Genomic DNA, 25,680 nt, shown 5'->3' with positions numbered 1-25,680 from the left:
CACCTGCTTATTTAAAGGATTATGTGTGGCCAGGCGGCCAATAAGCAGGCAACAAGGTGTTTTAAAAATTGTTAACTGTTTAATTATTGGGGGGGAAGGGGTGTAATATATGTTGTTAAAGGCATTTAATAGTTATAACATAAATTCGCAGGTTTGACATTTCTTTGACAGCTGACAGCTCCACATGCGGCTACCGCTGACAGCTACCGATAACAGCTGTGACCTGACAGCTCCACACGTGGATGGCAGGGATTGGTCGAGCGGAAGCAGTGGGAGAATCCCCAAACAGGGATTGGCCAGGAGTCTGCCAGCGGGACTATATAAGGGGGTTTAAAACGCGCTAAGGTTGTTCCTGAGGAGACGAATAAACAGCTGATCTCACTCAAGCCTGCTGTCCTTTTTGACTGGGAACCCGCCACAAACAATACAGAATCTGCTTCCTTAATGTATGTTGCTACTATACACTTACTCCCGCCTCCATCTCCCTTTGCATAGTTGTGGCTTTATCTGCTATTAGAGGTTTATAATTATTGTTGTGGGGAGGTGGAAGGAGTATCAGGTATGATCACTGCCATGAGTTATGAAATAATTATTTTATAACCATTGAGAAAAATATTTAAGGCGGGATAAAGTAAGATAAGCACTAGCCCAATAGACGGGCAAGGTTATGAATGAGAATGTATAATGAAGGGAAAAAGAAATAGGCAGCTGCTCAAACCTTTTTATGTTCAAGCTTGTTTGTGTGTGTGTAAAGGGAAACTCAATAAGTCTAAGAATGCCAGGCCTAGCTCCAATAATCTAATGTCTAGGGAGAGGTCAACTACTCATCCCATGTAAACCTGAAACCATGTCTGCATGTGCCTCACCAATTAGATCTACTACCTCTTATTCTTTTTTTTATAATGATATCTAAACCCACTGCTAGGAAGGAATTCAAATTATTCTCTCAAAGAAAAAAAATAAAAATGTTCTCTTTTATATGAAAAGACTGTTTCCATGAGGAAATGCCACCATATTGTGGCTCCTCTGTTCCCTCATGGGTTAATAGAATTATTGATAACATGGCACCCCGTAGCTGTTATTGTTCTATATTGCCCATCATAACCTCAAGAATAACATATCTAAAGTCTACCATCTTGTGGGCATGTTGACTGAGTTGAAAATCAATACAGAAGTTTGCATCAATCCACCTTAATCCCACCTGTTAAAGAAGAATCTCCAAAATGCCATAGAAAAATCAGTACTGTAACAAACACCCAACAAAGCACTACTGTAGGGAGAAGGAAAAAAATTTACAATTTGCATTCAGATATATATTTGAGAGAGAGAAAAAACAATATTTAAATACATCTTTTGAGGGGGGAGAGATATTAAAAAGAACTGTGGTTCAAACAAAATACAGAATTTGAAAAAAGAGATTGAACTGGCATTCTACACCATAGGGTTCTTATGGAGTAGAAGTCTCCTCTGATCTCCTAAAGGAAGTTTAATTAAATTTGTTTAATAAATAATAAAATACATTCCCTCAGATATAAGATTAGATTAGATTAGATTAGATAAGATTATTTCCCTAAGAGGCCTTGAAGCCATGGTTTGGTCAGCAGGCTTGGAGATCCCATTTGGAGCCAATTAAGTGGCTTGTCTGATTCTGCTGTCACCACCACGAGGTGGAGGGTATGTGGGGGACGGTGATAAATTCTGAATTTTTAATTGCAGATTTTTAATGTTGTGCAGGGCCCAGAGCCACTGTGTGTGATTTGGGTGGCTAAATAAATTTGTTTAATAAATAAATGCATAAGATGAAATTGACAAAACACACACCAGTAAATAAAAAACTTCTAGTACTTACCATCTTGCTGTAAAAGGTCCCGAAAACACTGGAATTTTTTATCTATGTCTCGTAGATTCTTGGTGACTTGAAGGAACCTGTTAGAGCAGAATTTACTACCACCCAGGCCTTCTGCGGTGGACCAAGTAGCACTCAGGAGTTCTGGATTATTGGCTAAGGATTGAACATCCAGTACTGACTGCTTGCCATTGCAAGGGTATCTGAAATCACTGGGATCCATCCTCGGACTCCAGTTAGAGTTTATATTCACCACTGTTGTTCCTCAATGCTAGCAAATTCTGTATTTGGGCTAGCTTCAGAACGTAGTGTAGCACATCAACCCAATTAATTCTCAAGTCCCCAGGTCTTTATGCTTTTCCTTGGTGCCTTATCCTCAGTTTCCAGAAAGATATTCCTATAGTTTTATAAAAATCTAACAATTCCTCTGGCAAGTCACAGTCCATTAAGGGCAGCTGAAAAATCTTCATAATTCGAGTGAATGTTAGGAGGGCAGCGATCTAGATAGGTTGAGGAACAGATGTCCTCAATTTCTCAGCATTAAGACGAACACAATGTTTTCCATTAAAATGTCCAGCTTGACAGTTTTGTGAAACACAATCCAAAGCAAGTCCGCATTTTCTGTAGAGAGAAACAAGTATGGTTCCTCGAAAAGGGAAGAAATTGTTCCCCAAAAGATTATTGAAGAATAGTGTTTCCTAGAATGTGACATTAATTCTGGAGAAGAATGCCTCACCTTTTCCAAAAAGCGAATCTCCTACTCGCTGTCTCTTTGAAATGTTGTCCCTTTAGAGATCAGAACGTGTCCAGCTGCGACCTGCCATTCTTGCTCTCAATTTCACCTGAGAACTAGATGTGGAAATGCCAGGACACGTCCCCTATCTGTGAGGAATGGATGAGCCATTTGGGTTATACACACAAGAACGACAGACAGTGCGGCTTTTCCACATTCCTTTTGCAGGAGTGATGAAATCAGAGGCTTCTTCCCACAGTATCTCTGTACTACTTGAAAGGAAGACAATGCTCCTGCTTTACTCTCTCTTATTAACCACTTCCTACCTGAATACCAAGGAAAAGCTTTCAAGGTGTGGTTCAAAGGTCACAGGTGGAAGGGGAATCTTCCTAAATGGGAGTCACAATTGATTGGGTAAAGGCCTGTCTGCATTTTTGAACTTGTGCTTGCAAGCTAAATTGCAGAAATTTAGTGTGGGAGAGGGGGGGGGGGAAAGGAAATAGTGAAAAAACTAAATTATGGACAAGGGAAGTCTGCCTTGTTATTTACATCTTTCCAGTACCATGAATAATGAAAGCTTTTTCTATCACAATACCCTCAAGAATGGTGAGAAATGAAGTCCTAAATATCTGGAAGGCACCATGATCTGGAAAATGGCACTAAGTATCTTATGACTAGGGACATGGTGGCTCAGTGGGTTAGGACGCTGAGCTTGTCAATCAGAAGGTTGGCAGTTTGGCGGGTCGAATCCCGAGTGCCGTGTAACAGAGTGAGCGCCTGTTACTTGTCCCAGCTTCTGCCAACCTAGCAGTTCAAAAGCATGTAAAAATGCAAGTAGAAAAATAGGGACCACTACGGTGGGAAGGTAACAGCATTCCGTGCGCCTTTGGCATCTAGTCATGCCGGCCACATGACCATGGAGACGTCCTTGGAAAAGCGCTGGCTCTTCGGCTTTGAAACGGAGATAAGCATCGGCCCCTAGAGTTGGAAACAACTAGCACACATGTACAGGGGAACCTTTACCTTTACCTTATCTTATGACTCCCCCCCCCTTCAGAATGGAGATAATATTAATTTATTGCAAGATAAAGTCAGGTGTGTGCTTCTACCTGCAATGAATATTTGTGCATGTGTTTTATCTGAACGTGCCCGCATTTTGTGGTCTGATACCTGACATAGCCCTCAGAACTAACAAGATTGCCTGTCCTTCCTTGCAGGGCTGTTGTAAGACTAAGACAATATATATTGAGGTAGAGCCAACTGTTTCCCAATATTAAAATTCTGCATATTTAATTACGATGCAGTATCATCCCCATAAAGTAGATCCCAGATACCATTCGCAGATTGGGGTTGAGACTTCTCAGAGAATGGAAGATGGGATAAGACCACATGGTGAGTTCATTGTTTGAAGTTAAATCCAGATCAACAGCTTTCTAAACCTAAACACTGTGCCCTATGTGCTCAATTCAGGAATGGGTACTATTCAAATTCAGGAACAAAAGCCTTTCATTTGTAAATAATCCAACCAGGAACAAAAAACATTTCTATCAAAAAAGAAAACAAAAATGTTCTTAACTAGCCTGGGAAAAGATAAAAACAAAATTGAAAAGCCTTGCTTGTTCTTGTTCTTGGAGCAGAGGTCCAGTATGGAAAAACCAGCAGGTAAAGGTTTTTTCCCCCCCCCCTTTCTTCGTTTCTTTACAGTCTTAAATTTAAAAGAAAAGAAGAGCCTAGCATCAGTTTGAACAGATTTTAGATTGTTTCAGTACTACGTGATTTAAATTAGGAAGATAATATTTACTGTAAGAACGCAAGAAGTAACACTGTATTAGATCTAAAAAAAAGAAAACATTTTAACAATTGCATGAAAATATCTCACGATGGAAGGAACTACAAGAAACTAGTCAACATTCTTTTTTTAAAATTCTATTTAATCAAACAGCAGGATTACTATGCATTCATCTTGCAGAAAACAGCAGGACCCATACTAATTAAAAATAAATAATTACTGTAGCAAGCTAGACAAAATAATGCTTGTAGGTTTTCATGATTGTGATGATGATGTATTATCCATAATTCTTGATATCTCAATAGATCTCAAATATAGCTAGAAAAAAATTACTTATTTTAGAAAATTTTCTAAATAAATAAATAAATAAATAAATAAATAAATAAATAAATAAATAAGCAGTACTATGATTCTTAGATCAAAATATAGCAATAACAGTACAAACCCAAATTACACAAATGCTTCAACTCCTGAATTTCATATCGTAGAACAGGGAAATTGTAACTAATTCTGGTTGTATGCTCTCGAAAACTGCTTATATGTTCTCTAAGTCATCTGATTAAAAAATGTGTGGCATGTGTTAATTGCCACTTTTTTTTTAGAATAACAGAGATGGATGGGATCTTGTAGGTCATCAAGTCCAACGCCCTGCCCAAGCACGAGTCCCTACACCATTTCTGTCAGGTGGCAGTCCAGTGTCTTCTTGAAAGCCTCCAGTGATGAAGCTCCCACAACTTCTGAAGGCAGTCTGTTCCATTGGTTGATTGTTCTCACTGTCAGGAAATTTCTCCTTATTTCCAGGTTGAATCTCTCCTTGATCAGTTTCCATCCGTTATTCCTTGTCTGGCCTTCAGATGCTTTGGAAAATAGGTTGACAGCCTCTCAAATATTGGAACACTGCTATCATGTCACCCTTGTTCCTTCTCTTCACTAGACTAGGCATGCTGAGTTCCTGTAACCGTTCTTCATATGTTGTAGCCTCCAGTCCCCTAATTATCTTTGTTGCTCTTCTCTGCACTTTTTCTACAGTCTCAAATCTTTTTTATAGTGTGGAGACCAAAATTGGTTGCAGTATTCTAGGTGTGGTAGCTTGGTATTAGTACCTCACGTGATCTTGATTGAATCCCTCTGTTAATGCAATTTAGGATTTCATTGGCTTTTTTGGCTGCCACCGCACATTGTTGGCTCATATTTAATTGACTGTCCACTAAGACTCCAAGATCCTTCTCACAGTTGCTGCTATTAAGCCTGGTTTATTCTAGATGTTTGCAGATCTGTTTTTTGACTATCTTTTCCAGTATCTTCCCAGGTATTGATGTTAGCCTGATTGGTCTGTAGTTTCCTTGGACTGTTTTTTTTTTCCTTTTTTGAAATGGGAACCACATCAGCTCTTTTCCAATTCTCTGGTAGTTCCCTCATGGTCCAAGATTTTTGAAAGATATAGTACAGTGGTTCTGAGATGATATCTGCCAACTCCTTCAAGATCGGGTGTAGTCCGTTGGGTCCCTGTGATTTATGTTCATCAAGTTTGGACAGGTGTTCTCTTACCATTTTTTTTGTTCATTTTAACATTTATTTCTAGACTGTCTTTTTCAGTTATGCTTTTTGTGGGTTTGGCTATAATTTCTTTTTTGCGTGAAGACTGATGCAAAGAATGAGTTATTAGCTCTGCTTTCTCTCTGCTGCCTGTTACTTCCTTGCCATCTTCACTCTTTAGTGGACTGATTGTTTCCTTGATTTTTTCCTTGTTAGTTATATGGTGAAAGAAACTTTTTTTATTATCTTTGATTTTTGTTGCAAGTCTTTGTTCATTCTGAGCCTTTGCTTTCCTGACTTATTCTTTGTAGATTCTGGCTGTCTGCTGATATTCTGCCTTAGTTATGTGTCCCTCTTTCCATTTTTTGTACTTGTCCTTATTGTCTTTTCAGATCTTTGTGCAGCCATGCTGTTAGATTTCTTGATTTTCTTTTTCAATGGTATTGTGCTGGATTGGGCTTTTATGATCATATTTTTCAGTTTCATAAGCTTCTTGAGTTATTTTCCCCTTTAGGATTTTCATCCAAGGAATCTTTCCCAAGTTCTCTTAGAATTTGTTAAAATCAGCTCTTTTAAAATCTAAGACTTTGATATTATGTTCTATTGCTTGTTATTAAATTTATTAAATTTCCTTGAAATAACAATTCTCACTCATTATTCCAAAGGTCACAAAACTAACATTATTTACATTTTTTTTACTTCTGCTTGTTAATAAACAATACTATTCTGTTGTTACTCCTCCAATCCAAATTCTGCCTAACCCTGCTCTGGACAGTTTCTATTTTCAGATAAAATAAAATGTGCAATCAGTCTCTAAAAGCAACAGTTAGATTTTCATTGATAAAAATATAGCATTGCTGATGGTACTACAGAATTAAAATTCTGGCTTCATTGGGTCCTTAAGAAAGGATGTTGGCACTTAGGAGAAAGAGTTATTTGGAAGTTGAGCATAGCCAATATTTTTGTTGTTAGTTGCGAAGTCGTGTCCGACCCATCGTGACCCCATGGACAACATTCCTCCAGGCCTTCTTCTCCTCTACCATCTACCATCTACCAAGCTGAAGATAGCCAATGGGTGATTGAAAGAAAGTGGGAAGGTCCTCCTTTAATCAAGAGTTCCTGTGGAAAAAAAGGTAATAGAGAAGTATTAGAAATTCTGTTTTATAGTATAGAAATTCTGGTTTATTCTATAGAAATGGTAGCAGAGGATGGTTACATAATCAGACAGATCAAAATAAAGTGTACAATGTACAGTCACCATGAGCTTTGCTGCTTAATAGTTTTTTTTAACTGTCACTGGAAACTCTCCTCAGAACTTATAGAAATCATAGATTATAACCATAGATGCAAACTAAACATTGCCATCTACTGGCTGAATAATTCTGTAGCTGTTGCAATACAAAATACATTTTAACATGTATTCCAACAAGAATACTGTATTAGGTCATCAATAAGGTTTCATATATTTGGATTTATTCTTTCAAAACACCTTTATATGCTTGACTATACTGCCTATTGCAAGGCTAGTCCCTTAAGTGGCACCTACTGGCAAGACAAGCATGTAGAGTTTAAAGTCACTGCAAACCTGAGAGTTATAACATACAAGAGACTTCCTGGTTTATGTTTATGTTTATTGGATTTATATACCGCCCTTCTCCCATAGGTCTCAGGGCGGTTCACAAGGAATTTAAAATAACAATACAAATTACAAAAGTTAAGAACAATTAAAATAATTAAATTTGGTTCATCTAGGGAAAAAACACCTCCTCTCTTGCTAAAAGAGTTAGTGGCAGGCAGCCTGCCCAAAAAGAACTGCTTACTAGGAAGATTATCACCTTATCTGACTCTGGCAAGGAGATAAAGTTGGGTGCCAGAAAAGCAAAAGAAATGCTGAGAGTTGGCAACAAAGTGTTTTCCCCAACTGTAATTAAATGAGATGTTGCAAACAACAAAATGCTGGTGGATTCTTTCAGAAGGCAGATCTGCATGAAAAGTGCTATGGTAAAGTATGCAAATAAAGTTGTTTTCACTTTTAACTTGTGTGGTTTCTGTTGTTATTCCAGGAAAAAAATCTCAGTGCAACCCTGATGGTCTCCTAGAGCAGGGGTGTCAAACTTGCAACATCATGTGATGTGTCGCAACATATCGCCATTTTCCCCCCCATTCCTGGCAATGGGGTGGGTGCGGTTTCGCCACAACGCATCCAGCCCAAGGGCCGGCACTTTGACACCCCTGTCCTAGAGCTATGCATGCTTGTAAAATTAGTGTATTTGGAAGAAGTGCTTTAGATCTGTGGCAAGTCAGTTATTCATTAAAACATCTACTCATCTTCAGAATTCTGCCTAAAATATATAAAAAATTGTAGCTTCTGTAAGGGTCACTGTGATTTTAATAATTTCACCCTTTTCCAATAGACAAGGTTTTTTTCCAGGCTCATCAGAAAGTCTGAAGAAAGAGAAATGTTGTGTGCACGTGAGGTCTAAAGCTCTTCCAAATTATTTTCAAAGTGTTCCCAGACCTATTGAGTATTTTGAGTGCATTGTGACATACATTCATTCCAGGCTCCAATTACAAATAAACACTATGTATATTCTTAATAATTTCATAGCTGCAAGTTCTAGATTTTAGGAAAAAAATATTTTAGATTTTCAAAACTAGAAATACATCTGCAAATAAAAATGTCTGTGTCTGGTTGATGCGGTTGTGGATATCTAATGGACACAGATGGGCCTGTTCATAGGCAGTGGTTTGGGAATACTCAAGTTCACCAACCTGAAGTTCCAAGAAGAAGAAACATCTCATCAGGAGACTTCATCCTTATCACAATCTCTACTTCTCATTTTCCTTTTTTTCTTGGCCAGTTTGTACTTGAACCGCCGAATGGGATCAGTGATACTTCTCAGGGTCATATCCTCAAAGTCTTCAGTTAAAAGGAAGTTCCTGTCCACCAGATCAGCTGCTTCTTGCCAGTTCTTGAAGCAAGCTGTGCCTTGCTGTTTGATTTCTTCTACAGCATTGTGGGCAATGACTTCACCATTTGGTTTCAAAACTACCACCACAGGGGGATGAGTCACTGAAAACCTTAATGCCAGCTCCCTAGGAATGTTGCAGAAAGAAAGAAGAGGTTTCAAAAGTTCTGAGCTGGAACACGGTGAGAACATAATGGGATTTTTCATAGGAGGAGGGCTGAAAAGATGTATCACAGATCTAAAACTATATTAATGTTTTACAACGATTCATTTATTTGTATAGTTATACTCAGATACAACAATTGGACATTACCATCAACATATACAAGTCCCAAGCATGTGTTGTCAATTTATTAAGAAGAGGTTTTGCACCTGCAGTGGGGGCGGGGGGGGGAGGGCAAGGAAAGTCTTTATTAGTAGTCTAACAAAGATATACTGGTGCTTTCATCTTTTTTTTTTTGCTGTTCTGAAAAATAAATGAATTTAGAAAGATAAAAATGATTAATGCCCTCAGGGTGCTGTGAGTAGAATCTTCTTTAGGTCTCCTCTTCACATTTTCCTTGCCGTCTTCCAAGGTCTCAAAGTTACATTTACCAGACTGTATTTTTAACAATGCACTCTGATCATTTCCCCAAATTTTGCATGGGTCACCCTTGGATTTTTCCTTAAAGCATTTATCTGTAAACTTCTTTCCCTTTTCCCAATAACAGGTTGGATCTCTTAGCCCTGTGACATCATCATATAATTAATCTTCCTGCTTCCAGCAACACTATAGAGAAGAGAAGGAAAATGCAAAATATGCCATAATAGTACTGTCCATGTCACATAGACTTGGCTCTGGGTGATATACAAACATACTAACAGTTCAAAAGTACACAGTAGTTTTATATAACAGTTACATAATAAAAACAATCAAAAACTCAAACAAATAAAATTTTTAAAAATCCAGCTATTACAGGAGAGCAACAATCAGGTGACCTCATACAACCACCTTGCAAGCTCTTCATGGGATCTAAAAAAATGTGTCAGGGGCCTTCTGGGAGGTTAACAGAGGTGGGACTAACCTCACCTCTGGTTATATTTGTTATGTATTGGGCTTAAGGGAACACCGTGAGTGCTGGCATAACAGATACCACCAGGTGACGCTGTACTGAAACTGTTGTGGCCGGGATCAGTTTTTGGCAGGAAACAGAGGTTCACCCTGATTGGTTGGATGTGTACCTGGCCAGGTATATAAAGGGCACAGGTAACCCCTATTCCCCAGTAGAGTCCCTTCACCTAATAAAGAGCGGCTATGTTGTACTCATCGTCTCGGCGTCCTTCCTGCTCTCCAGAACCCACTACGCAACAGTGGTGACGAGGGTGGGATCCTGCTTCACCTTAAGAGCTGAAAGTCACTAGGGGACGGCATCACTTGCTGGAGGAAAGAGGTATCTTTCCCCCCCCCGATGACCGGCTAGTCACCACGCTAGCGGCCACATCGGTGGAGCAGGATTCACGGAAGCCGGACGTAGAGATGGCATGGATTGGCCAGCCCCGAGAATTCGACATCTGTCACCCCGAACAGTGGGGCTCTCACCTGGGACAGGTCGAAAATTTCCTCCGGGCGAACCAGATTGCTGAAGATGGCCTGAAAGCGGCGACCCTGCTTTGCATAAGCGGGCCCACCATTTACAACTTGGCCGTAAGCCTGTGCTTGCTGATGCCGATCGAGACCGTCTCATTCCGAGACCTCACCGAGAAGCTGAACGGGCATTTCAAGCCACGAATGTCCGAGCTGGCCTGGCAGTTCCAGTTCGTCCAGAGGGTCCAACTGCCGGGCGAATCAGCGTCGGAGTTCATCACGGCCTTGTGGCAGGCCGCCTGCCTCTGCAAGTTCTCCAATCTGGATGAGAGGCTGCGCAACCGGCTCATGTTCGGCCTACGCGACAAGCGCCTGCAACAGAGGCTGTTCGCAAGGCCCAACTTAACCCTCCAAGATGCTCAGGACAAGATCTTGGCCAACGAGGCGGCTGGCGGCGCAGGGCAAGCGGTCCAGACCCCCCGACCCAGCAGCCCAGGAGGATCCATCCACCTTGAAGATGCTGCATATGGCGGGAGCGGAGAAGCAGAGGAGACCAGCATCGACCAGGTTCGGAGGAGGCTGGAACAATGGGAGCGACAACGAGGAAGCCGGGAGAACCAGCAGAAGGCAGTTCCCTTCCCGAAATGTGCAGGCTACAGCGGAGACCATGCATGGAGAAACTGCAAGTTCCGGTCAGCCATGTGTCGGGCCTGCAGAAAATCAGGCCACATCGCAGCGGTCTGCCGTAGTCATTTCTGAGAGGGCCTCCACAAGCTTCAGCCGGAGGACGTATCACGGAAGGGTACTGGGGCCCAGAAACTGACCAGCATAGGGTTTTTCAAAAGCCGGAGGGCCATCTGCCGAACCGAGGCCCGCCGGCCACTTAAACCCAAATCTAAATTGGACGTCCATTTACAGGGCATTCCCTGTAAAATGGAGCTTGACTCTGGCTCTGCAGTCTCAGGCATCTCGTATGAGACTTTTAAACTTATTTGCGGCCGGACCAAGCAGTGGGTCAAATTGAGGCCCTCCAACATTATCCTCACCGATTTCCAAAACGCCCCAGTAAAAATCAAGGGGGAGGCCACCCTTTCAGTGCGGTTTAAGAGGTTCCAAGGGCACTTGGATATTATTGTAGTTGAGGGCTGGAGAACTAGTCTAGTCGGGCTAGATTGGTTTGAGGCACTATGCATAGTAATATCAGGCATCCAAAGGGGGAAGGGGTGTTATGTATTGGGCTTAAGGGAACACCGTGAGCTCTGGCATAACAGATACCACCAGGTGGCACTGAACTGAAACTGTTGTGGCCGGGATCAATTTTCGGCAGGAAACAGAGGTTCACCCTGATTGGTTGGATGTGTACCTGGCCAGGTATATAAAGGGCGCAGGTAACCCCTATTCCCCAGTACAGTCCCTTCATCTAATAAAGAGTGGCTATGCTGTACTCATCGTCTCGGCGTCCTTCCTGCTCTCCAGAACCCACTACACAACAATATTATTCCTTTGGAGGGGATAACATTCCTAAGGGCAGGGGCCACAACATTCTGTGCTAGCTGAAGTTTCTAGATGTTCTTCAAGGCCAGCCCCATGTAAAGAGCATTACAGTAATCCATTCTGGAGGTGACTAGTGAGTAGAGTCTAAAAATCTACAAAGGGGTGCAACTGGCATACATCAGAAAGCTGTGCAAAGGCCGTCTTAGCCATGGCTACCACCTACTCCTTAAACAGGAGTGATGTGTCTAGGATAACCAAACTGGCGGGCCTGTCTGTGATAGTGCTATCATATCCAGTACCAAAAATGGTAAAATTCCAGAACGAGAAGATGTATATACTCTTCAGTATACATCATCAAAGGGTGTTCAGAGGTGAAGAAGAAGCCACAGTCAGTGAAATGCCCTAACAAATTTCAGATCTTGAGGCTCTAGTAATAAAAAGACAGTATGATGAGATTCACTTGAAACTGACATCCCATTCTGCTGGTTCTATGAAAATGGTCGTTGCTTCTTTCTGAACATTTATCTGAGCTGAGTTCAATTCAGTGACATCCAAGAGAATGGTCATGGCCCTGGGACTATTAGACGCATGCATTTCCTGGTTGGTGAAGACTTCCCAAGAAGTCACATAGAGTTGGGCCGAAATAGTTTTGAATGCTTACTTGTGGGAGAGGGAGAGTCCACCTGCCTTTGGTGGTTCTCCTTCCTCTGAAGATGGTTCCAGTTGTTGGGTGTGGGAGATTCCATTCTTAGGTTTTTGTATCTTGGTGTGAGGTATTTCCTCCTCTTATTTAACATGAAAACTAACATTAGGTCATCTTTCAACCCAGGGTTAAAAAAATTGAGATTTATCTCTGCTCTGGGCCATCCAAATGATGTTGCAAGGTGCTTTCTCAGTACTTGGGGACTGTAATAGGCCTGGATTGGGAAGAACCAGCCTCAGCTGAACCCTGACAAGATTAATGGCTGTGGGATTTAGTGTCCTATTTAGCAAGTTTGATCATTAACTCTGAGTGGGGTAACACTACCCCAGGCAGAATTGGTATATAATCTGTGAATTGTCTTGAAGTCATAACTCCTGCCTGAGGTGCAGTGATGGCGTTATCTAGGCCACCTTTCACAATTACATCTTGTGAGCCAATTGTACCCATTTCTAGATTGGGAGCCACTGCTCATGGTAACTCATATCTCGGTTACCTTCCAACTGAATTATTATAATATGCTTTACATGGGGCTATCACTAAAGAGCATTTTCAAGCTTCAGTTGATCCAGAATGCAGTATTACTTGCAGTATTGGACACACCATGACATAACATTGCTGCTACATGAGCTGCCCTGGCTTCCATTGGGCTTCTGGGTACAATGCAAAGTGCTGGTTGTCACCTTTCAACTCTGCTTGGAATGGGGCCAGATTACAACCTAGACGAGTTCAAATCACAGGAGCAGATGGATTACACCCCAAGGTTCTCGAGGAACTGGCAGATGTAATCTCAGAACCACTGAACTATATTTTTCAAAGATCCTGGAGCACAGGGGAACTACCAGAGGACTGGAAAAGAGCTGATGTAGTTCTCATCTTCAAAAAAGGAAAAAAAATGGATCCAGGAAACTACAGACCTATCAGCCTGACCTCAATATCTGGGAAGATTCTGGAAAAGATAATCAAACAACAAATCAGCAAACACCTAGAGGCAAATAAAGTCATTACCAAAAGCCAACATGGATTTGTCAAAAACAGATCATGCCACATAAATCTTATTGCATTCTTTGACCACATGACAAATTAGTGGATCAGAGGAATGCTGTGGATATAATTTACTTGGACTTCAGTAAGGCATTTGATAAAGTAGATCACAAACTACTGCTTGATAAGATTAAAAAAATGTGGGTTAGACAGCATCACCACCAGATGGATTCGTAGCTGGCTGACCGGCTGTACTCAGCGTGAAAAGGTTGAAAAGCCCTGTCTTAGTGGGTTGGGGAAGACTTCAGGGCCTGTTCCATCACTAGCCCCCACCCCTATGGCCTTTCCCACCCTGAGATGCCTCATGTGCACTTAACGAGCAGCACATTCGGCTAGCGAATGCGTAGGGAAAAGCAGGGAGTGATCACGTCCAAGGTACGAGATTCACTCTTACAAGTCCTTGACTTATTTTTTTTTATCCCATTTATATCCCGCCCTTCTCCGAAGACTCAGGGCGGCTTACAATCTAAGAAGCACAAATCAATGTGCTTAGCAATAGCCTTCATTCTATGTATATGCCTGCTTATTAGGGCTTTCGGGGGGCCCCAAGTGGCATTATTACAAAGTCAGCTTATTGCCCCCAACAATCTGGGTCCTCATTTTACCTACCTCGGAAGGATGGAAGGCTGAGTCAACCTTGAGCCTGGTGGGATGCGAACCTGCACTAATTGCAGGCAGCTGGTGTTACTTAAGGAGGCATTAGCCCACTGCTCCACCAAGACTTATGAATGGAATGGGTAGGTTCCATTACATTCATAACTCAAGGACTGCCTATAATATAAATACTGTATACAGATAGTCCTTGACGTACAACCACAATTGAGGCTAAAATTTCCATTGCTAAGAAAGGCAGATGTTAAGTGAGTTTTGCCCCATTTTATGACTTTCTTTTGCTACAGTTGTTAAGTGAATCACTGTAGTTGCTAAGTGAATCACGTGGTCATTAAGCAAATCTAGCTTCCCCCATTGATTTGCTTGTTGGAAGCTGGCTGAGAAGGTTTGATCACATGAGCCTGGGGCAGCGCAACTGTTATAAATACCTGCCAGTTGCTAAGTGTCCAAATTTTAATCATGGGATCATGAGGGTGCTGCAATGGTCGTAAGTGTGAAAACTAGTCATGTCACTTTTTTCACAGCTGTTGTAGTCTCGAATGGTCACTAAATGAATGGTTGTAAATAGAGGATTAGCTGCACTTAACTAACTAACTAAATTGTAGTCCATAAGAATTGGAGTGTACCAGTATCCACGTAGCTTTCTTTAATATTTTTAGAAAGCTATTTAATTTTACATACTTGTAGCTTGTATTTGTTTGATGATGCTAAATATTGCTTTCATGGTTTAATGTACAATCCATCTTTTAAAACAACTTTAGTAACTACTTTCCAGAAATTGAGAGCCAGTGGGTCTAGTGGTTAAAGTGCTGGCCTAGAGAACAAGAGTCCTGCTTTAGGCATGAAAGCAGGTTGGGTGATTTGGGGCCAGTCATTCTGTCTCAGCACAACCCACCTCACAGGGTTGTTGTTGTGGAGAAAATAGGAGGAAGAAAGAATATTTGGAATTTCATTGCCTTGAGTTATTTGTAAAAATAATAAAAGTGGGATATAAAATATATTACAGTATGTACCTAAATTAGTGGATAAGGTAAAGACTTGGCCTGCTCCTGTGATTTCTTTTTGCTAGAGGAACTTCAGCAGGGACTGAATACTGTAGTTATTTGTCTGAAACACTGCAGTTGCATACTAAGCAAGAAGTTGGGCTAGATAATCTCCAACACATTTTCATGCCTAGATGCATATATAGTATTGCTAAACTGAAATGTCACTTTGGCTAAGATAAATGTCTGAACCCAGGCATTATGACATATGACAAACCACAATTAAAAAAAAATCCTGATGACCTGATTCCAACTCTTGGACCTTGAACCGTAGCTTTTTCTTAAAAAACAAAGCAAAAATATGAAAGCATGGAGATACGTATTATAACTTGGCAGACCCCTTTAAGGCAAATTTAACTTCTGATTAAATTAAAATAATTTTGGGGCATGAGCAGGTTTCAAGAATAATAAACAAAAGATAAAGATGTTAACAAAAAGCATGAAGAGATAAGATCAAACAGAATGAATAAAACAGGCTTTAAAATTGAGAACTAAAATACTTGGGAATAACTACAAAAAATATAAATTGAGTGTTATTTCAAAATAATTATATTAAGACGTGGAATGAAGTTAGAAAAGGAACATCAAGATGGGATAAAATACAATTGTCAATGTTGGGCAGAATTTCTATGATTAAACTGAATGTTTTCCCTAGAATGTTATTCTTGTTTCAGACAATACATATCTTGACAACTAATGTAACATTTTAACAATGACTTAAGGATATATTTAAATTTGTACGATGGGGAAAAAACCTTGGGTTAAATATAAAGTACTACAATATGCAAAGGAAAGTAGTAGTTTGGGTCTACCAGATTTGAAATTACTATATACTTTGCCGCCTGCTTAGCTTGGATGGAAGAGTGGATGTTGTTTTTTAAAAAATAGATGGCTATTAGAGTTAGGACACAGTTTGAAATTTGGGTGGCATAGATATCTCTGGTACGACAAAAATAAGATTAATGTAAATTTTAAAAATCATTATCTTAGACGGGCTATTCTTAGAGTATGAAATATACGTCTATATTGTGCTCGGCAACACCTTTGTGGCTTTCAGCACAAGAAACATAGATGAGAAATGATAAATATACATAAATGGTTAATTCATCATGATGTACCACGATGCCAAGGAAATTGCAAAACAAAATCAAGAGAAGATTTGGTAACAGAAGGATAAAGTTGCCAATGGTTTTCTTAAGGTACAATTATCAGTAAGATTGAGTTTGAAATAGAATCATGTACTAAGGATGAACATACTATTGGTAAAATGTATATTTTTTTGCTGAAGATGAGACAGAAGAATAAATGAAAGAATGTGTGATAAAATGGATTTAAACATTGGCTATAATATATAAATGTTCAATGGAAAATAAGTGGTTCAGAGGATTTAAATTTACATCATGTTCTAGCCTTAAAAAGATTTTTTTTATAAAATGATGTCACATTGGTATTTGTCACCAGAGAAATTTTCTAGAACGTATTAACGGTATTTTGAATCTTTGCTGGAAATGTGTACAACATGGAATTTTATCACATTTGGTGGACATGTAAAAAAAAAGCCAGAAAATATGGATATAAATACATATATTAAGTAAGGAGATTTTAAAGCATTAAAATCAGAAGGTATTCTTTTGGGACTAATGGACAGGCAAGTAGAAATGTTGTTTTTATATATGACAAATGCAGCAAGACTATTATACGCACAAAGTTTTAGACTACCCACAATGGACGAATGGTTGGTGAAAATGATGAAATTTGCAGATGGCTACTTTAATTTTCTTGATCAGAGAAAAGATAATATCTATATTTATGACTGACTGGAAACCTTCTATAGACTTTTTGCGTAAAACAGGAAAAATGCATTTATAGCTTGTAGTTAAATTGTAGAATTGTAGAAGAGAAAAAAAGAAAAAAGAAAGCTTTATATCATAAAGTAAAACACAAGCATTCCTATTTGTATTTGCTGCAAAGAAAATTGAAAGTATTATGTCGTGGGCTCTGATGAGCAGGAACGAGAACACGCAGATGAGTACAGACAAACTCATACTTTATTTAAGCAGAAACTGTACTGAGAGATTGGAGTCACCCTGCTTCAATATATATAGCCAGGCCCTATGGTATTAACCAATCGGATTGAAGCTATACTTGCCGCCCAAAGTTGACCAATGGCAGGACCGGAGACGTCCTGTCTGAGTTGCTGGAGAACCGTTAGTTCTCCAGCAATGCATGTGGTGATATTCCAAAAGCCCAGTACATAACAGAAAGCTTTTCTGTTTTTTGTTTTGTTTTGTTTTTTCATTCTGCCTTGGTTTGTGTTAGTTTCTATGTTCTCCCAAAAACTTTTAGTAAAATTTAGTTTTAAAAAGATAATTATTACGTGCTAATAATTGTTGCTAGCATATTGAATAATTATCAATGAACTATGCACAATAAATATGCTTAATTCATCTAAAGCAGATTCACACCACAGTTTGTGGACTGACAAATGATTGATAATTATAACATGTATATTATAGACTATAAAGGCTGAATCAAGGCCAAACAAACCCACATTGTGGCTTAATACAGTATGTCTATGAGCCCAGCCTCAGTTCTAGGGTTTTCCTAACTAAATTCTCAGATCCTTACTTTCTGAACTCATCCTGGAAAGGTAAAAACAGCCATCGCTTCGGCATTTTCTTCAGAAACTTGTCTTGCTTTTCCTCTGTTTTGTCCAGCGATACATAGACAAGAACTATTTGAGACGCTCGCTCCACATAAAACTCGTCTGTGAGTTTCACAAAAAATTCTTTCAGGGTGGGTGCAAACTTTTGGCATCGAGGACATTCACCAGAGCCAAAATAGAGGAGCATTACTTTGTTCTCTAATTTTCGGATGAGTTCCCGTTCCAACTCCAGCTCATCATTGTCCTTGTTGTTCACAACAAGGCTCTTGTGGGAAAAAAGGGCAGCCATGACCACAAGGGAGCGACTACATTTAAACTAGAACCATTTTTAGCCTCTGCCCCAGATTAGCACTGAAAAGGAAAAAAAAAAGGAAGGCGACATTTGTCAATTGTTTTCCTCATTATTTATTTAGCGACTTACTGTATATCCTGTCTCCTGCACTGAAGGCTCAGAAAGCACAAGGACAAACCCGAAAACCAATACTGTACACTAATCAGTGACATGTCCTATCACTGTCAACAGGTTTAATTGTCTGTGTCGGGTGGGATGGGGACACAAAACAGCAGCCAGCCGCACTACTGCACAGGAAGAAAGCCTTTTTTAAAAACGCTGCTTTATGTCAAAAAAATTGTCGGGTCATCAGAAAGAAACAAGGCATCCTAGAAGAAAAAAAAATAGCTAATTTTCTACTTGTTCAATGGTTAAAAAGAAGCATGATAGTTTGTTCTGTCACCTGGGCAATTTGCTGTTTCATTCAGCTAAAGAGATAGAGGGGGTCCATTTCTCCAAAGTTTAATCCCAAAAGAAAATACAATGAAAAGGGCATTAAAACTCAGATTCAAATCTCAGCACAGCTCTATGCAGGTCTCTCTTGTTGTCCTAGCCTAGCATTAACAATAACCAGAACAGTTGGGCCAGGAAAAGTAAATCATTATAAATGTCCCTATTAAAAGCTACTGTATGATAGTAACTACTAGAGAGAATGGTTTGGCTGGTACTACATATACAGGCAGGCTATTGAAAATATTAGGTCTTGCCAATAGGAGAAACAAATATCTACATCTTTAAATAGATTATATTTATTAAACATGCCAGGTGTAATGAAATTCCTAGGCAAAGATGGGGACTTTGCTGTCTCTTCAAAAATTGACAAGGCATTCCTGCTTTAATTCAGTTTGATTTTGTCTCACCTCAAAGCCACCTCATTACTGAGAAGGTAGTAAGCCGTTATTTTCAGGTCTTCAGGCCACTGGGAAGGTCCTTCACAGTCTAAAAGGCACTAGTTTGTTCCCATACGTTAATTCACAGCTGATGCTAATAACCTATCTTCCTGAATCTACTTCCCTACCTATTAATAGAAGAAACAGCCAATACTTTAATCTTCTTACAGTAGCTATTTGGAAAGAATATGAACCAATGAATCTGCTTGTCACTTTATCATGCTAACAGATTATGGGCCAATGAATCATATCATTAGACCCTTTATTAGTACTTTTATTCTTAACACTGGTAACCTATTGCACAATTGAATCAATTTTAAAACATTAAATTCTGTCCTCTTTATAAAAAGCAACTAGCACTCATTAAGGGCTGTTTTTAAAATGTCAGCAATCTAAAATAAGCTAAGAGATGAAATAGCATATAAAACTGCAAAATAAAAAAAAGGTCTGTCAGATTCACATACACAACTTTTATTTGTGGTCCCTGATAATAATAATAATAATAAAAAATGATGTTTTGACAAATCCAAAAGAACATGAAAAAGAAAAGGAAATGCTCCTGTCCCACTAGGTAGAATAACTGAGAGAAGAATCTGGGGTGCGGTGGTTTAATATTAATTATATGTATTATGTAAGTTGCCTAGAGAGTTGTAATTGTGATCGAAGCAGCTGTTCTGTACCAGCCTGCTACCGGCCCTGCAGAAAAGGCAGGGACAACCCCTTTTACAAGAAGGCAAGAGGCTGGAATTAAGCCTGCCAAACTTATTGATACAAACAAGACACGAACCAAGAAAGAGGAACTTTTCAAGCGGTTGCCTTCAGCAAACCAGCCCTCCCACGCATTCCCCTTTTATACAGTTCAGGGCGTGGCTTCTCTCTGCCTCCTTCTGAGGTGCCCCATTGCCTTCCTCTGTTTACTCCTGATTGACTGCCTCCTGCGTCGGGCGTCCTTGAACAGGGCCAGCTGTGGGTCATCTTCATCCACGCTGTCAGGCTCACACAGCTGGGTCTCTGTCGTGACCAGGTGGGAGGGGCCTGGCTGAGGGCTCTCATTAGCAAGATCTTCAACCCCCTCAGCAAGGTCTTCAACACCCCCCTCCTCCTCCTCTGAGTCGTCCGACCCAACTGCCAAATCCACAGGCTGACCCTGAATCACAACAGCAGCAGATAAACTTAAATAAGCAAACAAACAAATATTTCTCTTTCTAATCAATTTACTTTATGTATGAGAAACCTAAAATAACATTGAATTATTATTTTAATAGATAGGCTCATAAGCAAGAATATAGGTATCTAGGTTGCAAGCCCACCGGAGGCCTATAATCTGACTGCTACTGTGATGAAACATTTTAATTGCATAATTTTGTAGAATTGACCTTGATGGAAGTAATATCAGATACATAATGCAATATGTGTTTGCTATTCAGGAGTGTCCATGGCAGTGAGGTGGGGAGAATGAGGGGCACAGCATCATGTTCCCATCCTTGTCCCTTTGCATATGTGTTCAATGGCAATGGTTAGACCTGGACCATGTGTTATACCTGCCATCTTGCAAATTTTGACCCCTGATGCAGACGTTGTTCTCTTTATCTAACATTAAAAGAGGCAAAGATGAAGTTTAAATATTGTGCTATGGCACATTATGGGTTTGGCTTAGCATGTTATGTGAATCTAGCTATTATGGTTTGTTCAACATCTTGGTGAAACTTTGTTCATTTAATACATGATATTTATTTATCAGAATTTAAATGGCTGCAAATCTTTCCCAGAGTGGTTCTGGCTGGCATACAAGAAAACCAACAATTAAAACAGTCTTTCCAAAAGCTGTAGGTTGTTATCTGTAAGTCTTCATGGCATAGGTTCTGGTTACTTGAGGGAAAAACCTATTTCCCATAGCATCTTCCTGTTCAAACCTGCAGGGTTGGTGCATTCTGGGTTCCTTTGATTAAACAATTTCATGTATTGGGGGCCCTAGTAGCATGCCTCTTCTTTAGCAGTGCCTGCCCCCTGAGATTCCCCCTGCGATCCAGACTGCTCCCATTTTGCTATTGTTTAGAAACAGCTGTGAAAACCTGGCTCTTCATCCAAATCATTGATGAGGGGGAGTGAGACCCCTCGCTTTGTGGAGCTTGTCATGTTTTATCTTATATCTTCTATTGATTTCCTTGTTTGATTTTTGTGAGCTGCCCAGAGTTGGTTAGGGTCAGGCAAAAATATAAGTGTAATATGTTGTTGATGATGTGGTTGTTGTTACCCAATAGAATGATACTGGTCATGTGGTACCTCCTGAAGAGCAATGTAACTGAAAATACCACAGAGTATATACATTGTGTAAAAATAGAAAATCAACCACCTGTCTCAAGAAAGTGACTGTCTAAGTCATATAAAACCCTGTACTTGGGAACATGACATAAAATGAGGGAGTGTCAGAATCCATTTATATCACATTTCATAAATGTATAGGTAGAACAATGTGCTTATTCTGGGGATTCTGCCATCTCTCCGAAGGGGGGGGAGAGGATAGACTTTAGGCATCTTCAAACAACAGGGAACAAAAGGAAGCAATAACCATAAAACCAAGGAGAGTTCCCTTTCCCATGGAAGGGCCTGACATCTGACCAAATGGATGAGGGGAGGGGCTGAAATGGGAATGCTTTATATAGGATTGAAATGTAACTTTGTTAGATGCCGTCTTGTATTGCCACAATCGATTCCATCCTAGTAAACATTTTCCTTTTGGACTAAACTTGCATCCAAGAGTTCTTATTTCCTAAGATGTGGATTGAGGTGGGTCCTGACAGTAGACGGAATCTGCTTTAAGAGTCAACCTGGAAGGGAAAACCTTACCGGGGGACTTTGCAACAAATACAATGTCTGGCGACGAAGCAAGAGAGGAGGGAAGCCCCATGGAGGGGGAGTCTTCCCCCCAAATGGAATCCCAGAGACAATGGGAAGCTGAAGCAGCATATTCCCCCAGGGAAGAAGCGGTGGAGCAGTACGACCGAAAACCCCGATGGTCGATGGGCGTTGGAAGGAAAAGTGAGTGGGAAAAGGCTTCGGGAGAAGCGACCCTGAGGCAGAGTAACCACCAACCGGAATGGAGGCAAGAGATGGAGAGTTCCCTGCACGCCAGTGAGGAGGAGCGGATCCTGGAAAAGGCCATTGATCTGATGAAAGCAACCCTGAGCTCACTGAGGGAGGAGAGAGCTGAAAATCGCAACTGAGGCAGCGCCTGGGGACGCAACTGGAAAGGTAACGGAGGGGATCCAACACCTGAAACCCCGGGGCCGTCCAATGGAACAGGAATTGCTGCCTCAGCAGTACCCACCCACCCCAGAACCAGAGACGGGGACCAGGATGAGGAGCGATACCGGCCCCGGCGCAGACAATGCTCCAGCCAAAGACTCCTGCCCCTGGAAGTCAAATTCAAGGGGGAGCCATCACGACTGGGATTTTTCCTAACCCAAGTCCTCAGCTACATGGAAGAGTACGGACGGGACATCCCCAGTGACAAAGCACGCATCCGAATTGTGCAATCTGCCCTGGACGGGACGGCTGCAGACTGGGTGGTGAACTTGCATGACTCCAACGCCGCAGAACTCAACGACTTCAACTGATTCATGTCATCTTTGAGGCAGTGGTTTGAGGATCCTTTGGCTGACCGTAAGGCCCGGGAGAGAATCAAAACGGTGAGGCAGGGAAGGCGAGCAGTGGCTGATTATACCCAAGAATTCCGAGCCATTGCCAGCAAGCTGAACTGGCCAGAAGACATCCTCCTCAGCCACTTCAAAGACGGTCTAAACTACGACCTGTATGACGCTTGTCTGCCTCGAGGAGACCCACCCCATCTCGACGACTGGTACATCCTGGTGGAGGAAGTGGAAATAGACCTACTGAAGAGACACCGCAGAAGAAAACCATGGGGCCGCCTGCCACCCGAGCAAACACGCGAGGGGGAAAAACCACCAGCCACAGCCAAAAACTCAACAGGTTGCTTCAACTGCGGGAGAGAGGGCCACCGTGCGGCAGAATGTCGTTCAAAAATCCCCCCCCCACGAAAACCAGAGGCATCATCCTCCAAGAAGCCAGGGAAGCCCCAAGGCAACACAAAAGAATCTTCCATGAAAGGGACAGAGGCTGTAGAGTCCACAATTCCTGCCAGGAACTGGGATTGGACTCCGGCCTGCACCGCAGGGACGGTGGACAACTCGGAAGACAGCTCAGAGGGAGAACCATTGGTAAGTGGACCCCTTCCACCCATACTTAAGACAGTGACTATATTAGCTTCCCCTATGCCTGAAGCAGCCAAAATAAAAGCTCTGATAGACTCTGGGTGCATCCGCTGCCTTATCAGCCCAACGCTGGTGGAGAGATTGAGCATCCCAGTGAGGAAGCTAAAACAACCAATCTCTTTTAGTCAATTAGATGGGACAATAGCAGGGGGAGGACCAGCCACCCTAGCCACTTTACCAATCCACCTATCACTGGGGCCCCATGAGGAGGACATAACGTTTATAGTGGCCCCAGGCATGGAATGCCCAATGATTCTAGGACTGGAATGGCTGAAGAAATGGAACCATGGGATAAACTGGAGGACAGCAGAACTCAATTTCCCAAAGGGGGGGCAGAAGAACTTAGACTCCAAAAGCACCCCCCCCAACCCAGAGGGAGGAGACAGCAGCGGTAGGGAAAGAGAAGGGGTTACCAGAGATACCGGAAGAATACAGGGACCTGGCTGAGGTTTTCAGTGAGGAAAGAGCAGATGAGCTTCCCCCCCACCGCCCCACAGACTGCACCATAGAATTCAAACCTGGGGCAAAACTCCCAAAACCCAGGATGTATGCCATGAGCCCAAGGGAAATGGCAGAAATGGAAAGATTCATAAAGATTTATTGAGCCTGCCAAACCCAAAGTGGCCGCCCCGGTTCTGTTCAGGGAGAAGAAGGATGGGTCTTTTCGCTTGGTTGTGGACTATAGAAATTTGAACACAATTAGTGAATGTAATCTGTACCCCCTTCCCCTAATGAAGGATATGCTATTCCACCTATCGAAAGGAAAGATTTTTACCAAACTAGACCTGAGGGAAGCATACTACCGTATTAAGGAAGGAGACGAATGGAAGACTGCATTCAACTGCCCAATGGGGTGCTATCAATTCAAAGTATTGCCATTTGGACTGCAAGGGGCCCCCGCAGTCTTTATGCAATTAATTAATGACGTGCTGAGAGAGCACCTATATAAGGGGGTCCTGGTTTACCTCGATGACATCCTTATCTTCACAGAAACCAAAGAGGAACATATCAAACTAGTCAGAGCAGTCCTGAAGAAGTTGCGAGCTGCCCACTTATATGCTAAATTATCGAAGTGTGAATTCCATCAGGAAAAAATCGACTACCTGGGGTATCGCATATCTCCAGAGGGCATCGAAATGGACCCTGAGAAGGTCAGGGCAGTACTAGAGTGGGCACCCCCCCACACATGGAAGCAATTACAAAGTTTCCTGGGGTTTTCTACCGCCAATTCATCCCCGCATTTGGCCAAATAGCCATGCCCCTCACAAATTTGTTGAAAATGAAGGGGGGGTCACCCGTGAAACCCAGCCAGCCTCTGAAATGGTCAATGGAATGTCAAGCAGCATTTGAGAGGCTAAAGAGACTTTTTTCTGCTGAACCTGTCCTAAAACACCCAGATCCCGAGAAACCTTTTGTAATACAGGCAGATGCGAGTGATGTAGTGGTAGGAGCCGTACTATTACAAGAAAATGATGGGGGGAAATTGCAACCATGCGCATACACATCCAGAAAACTCACAGAAACAGAACAACGCTGGCCAATATGGGAAAAAGAGGCATTCTCATTGAGGTGGGCATTACTAACATGGCGCCAATTTTTAGAAAGAAATAAAATACCTTTCCAGGTCTGGACAGACCACAAAAATTTGGAAGCACTAAAAACGCCCAGGAAGCTCACTCCTAAGCAAGCCCGCTGGTCCCAACATTTTCACCGATTCAACTTCACTCTCAAACACTTACCAGGGGGGAAGAACTTCCTGGCAGATGCATTATCCCGCATGCCCCAATATAACAGCACAAGAGTTACTGACTTTAAACCACTTGTACCGGAACAACAACTGGCAGCACCAGTCACCACCAGGGCACAAGAAAAAATGAAGCCGAAGGTAGATAGCCAAACTGGAATAGAATTCAGGAAGTCTTTGGAAAGTGATGAATGGTTCCAGAAAAATAGACATGTGTTCACAATTAAAGATGGACTGCCATGGGTGGGGGAGAAGCTATATATACCTGCCACACAGAGAATCAATTTCATGCAACTGTGCCATGATACAAAATCAGCAGGACACTTTGGCTTTGTAAAAACCCTACACTTAACTAAAGGCAATTTTGGTGGCCATCTATGAAAAAGGACATAGAAAGCTATGTGGGTAGCTGTCAAATTTGCGCGATG

General features: G+C 41.4%; 1 protein-coding gene across 1 annotated transcript; it reads right to left on the bottom strand.

Annotated features, from left to right (window-relative positions):
- Positions 1 to 8,705: 8,705 nt before the first annotated feature.
- On the bottom strand, positions 8,706 to 18,284 carry NXNL1 (nucleoredoxin like 1; the record flags this gene model as incomplete). The annotated part of the gene is made up of 2 exons (XM_083351139.1): positions 8,706 to 9,000; positions 17,959 to 18,284. 2 exons carry the CDS (start codon positions 18,282 to 18,284, stop codon positions 8,706 to 8,708), a joined length of 621 nt encoding a protein of 206 aa, XP_083207265.1.
- Positions 18,285 to 25,680: the final 7,396 nt, after the last annotated feature.

Source organism: Vipera ursinii, assembly GCF_947247035.1.
Source record: "Vipera ursinii genome assembly, chromosome: 2".
NCBI lineage: Eukaryota > Metazoa > Chordata > Lepidosauria > Squamata > Viperidae > Vipera > Vipera ursinii.
This window is presented reverse-complemented; position numbering and strand designations above follow the sequence as displayed.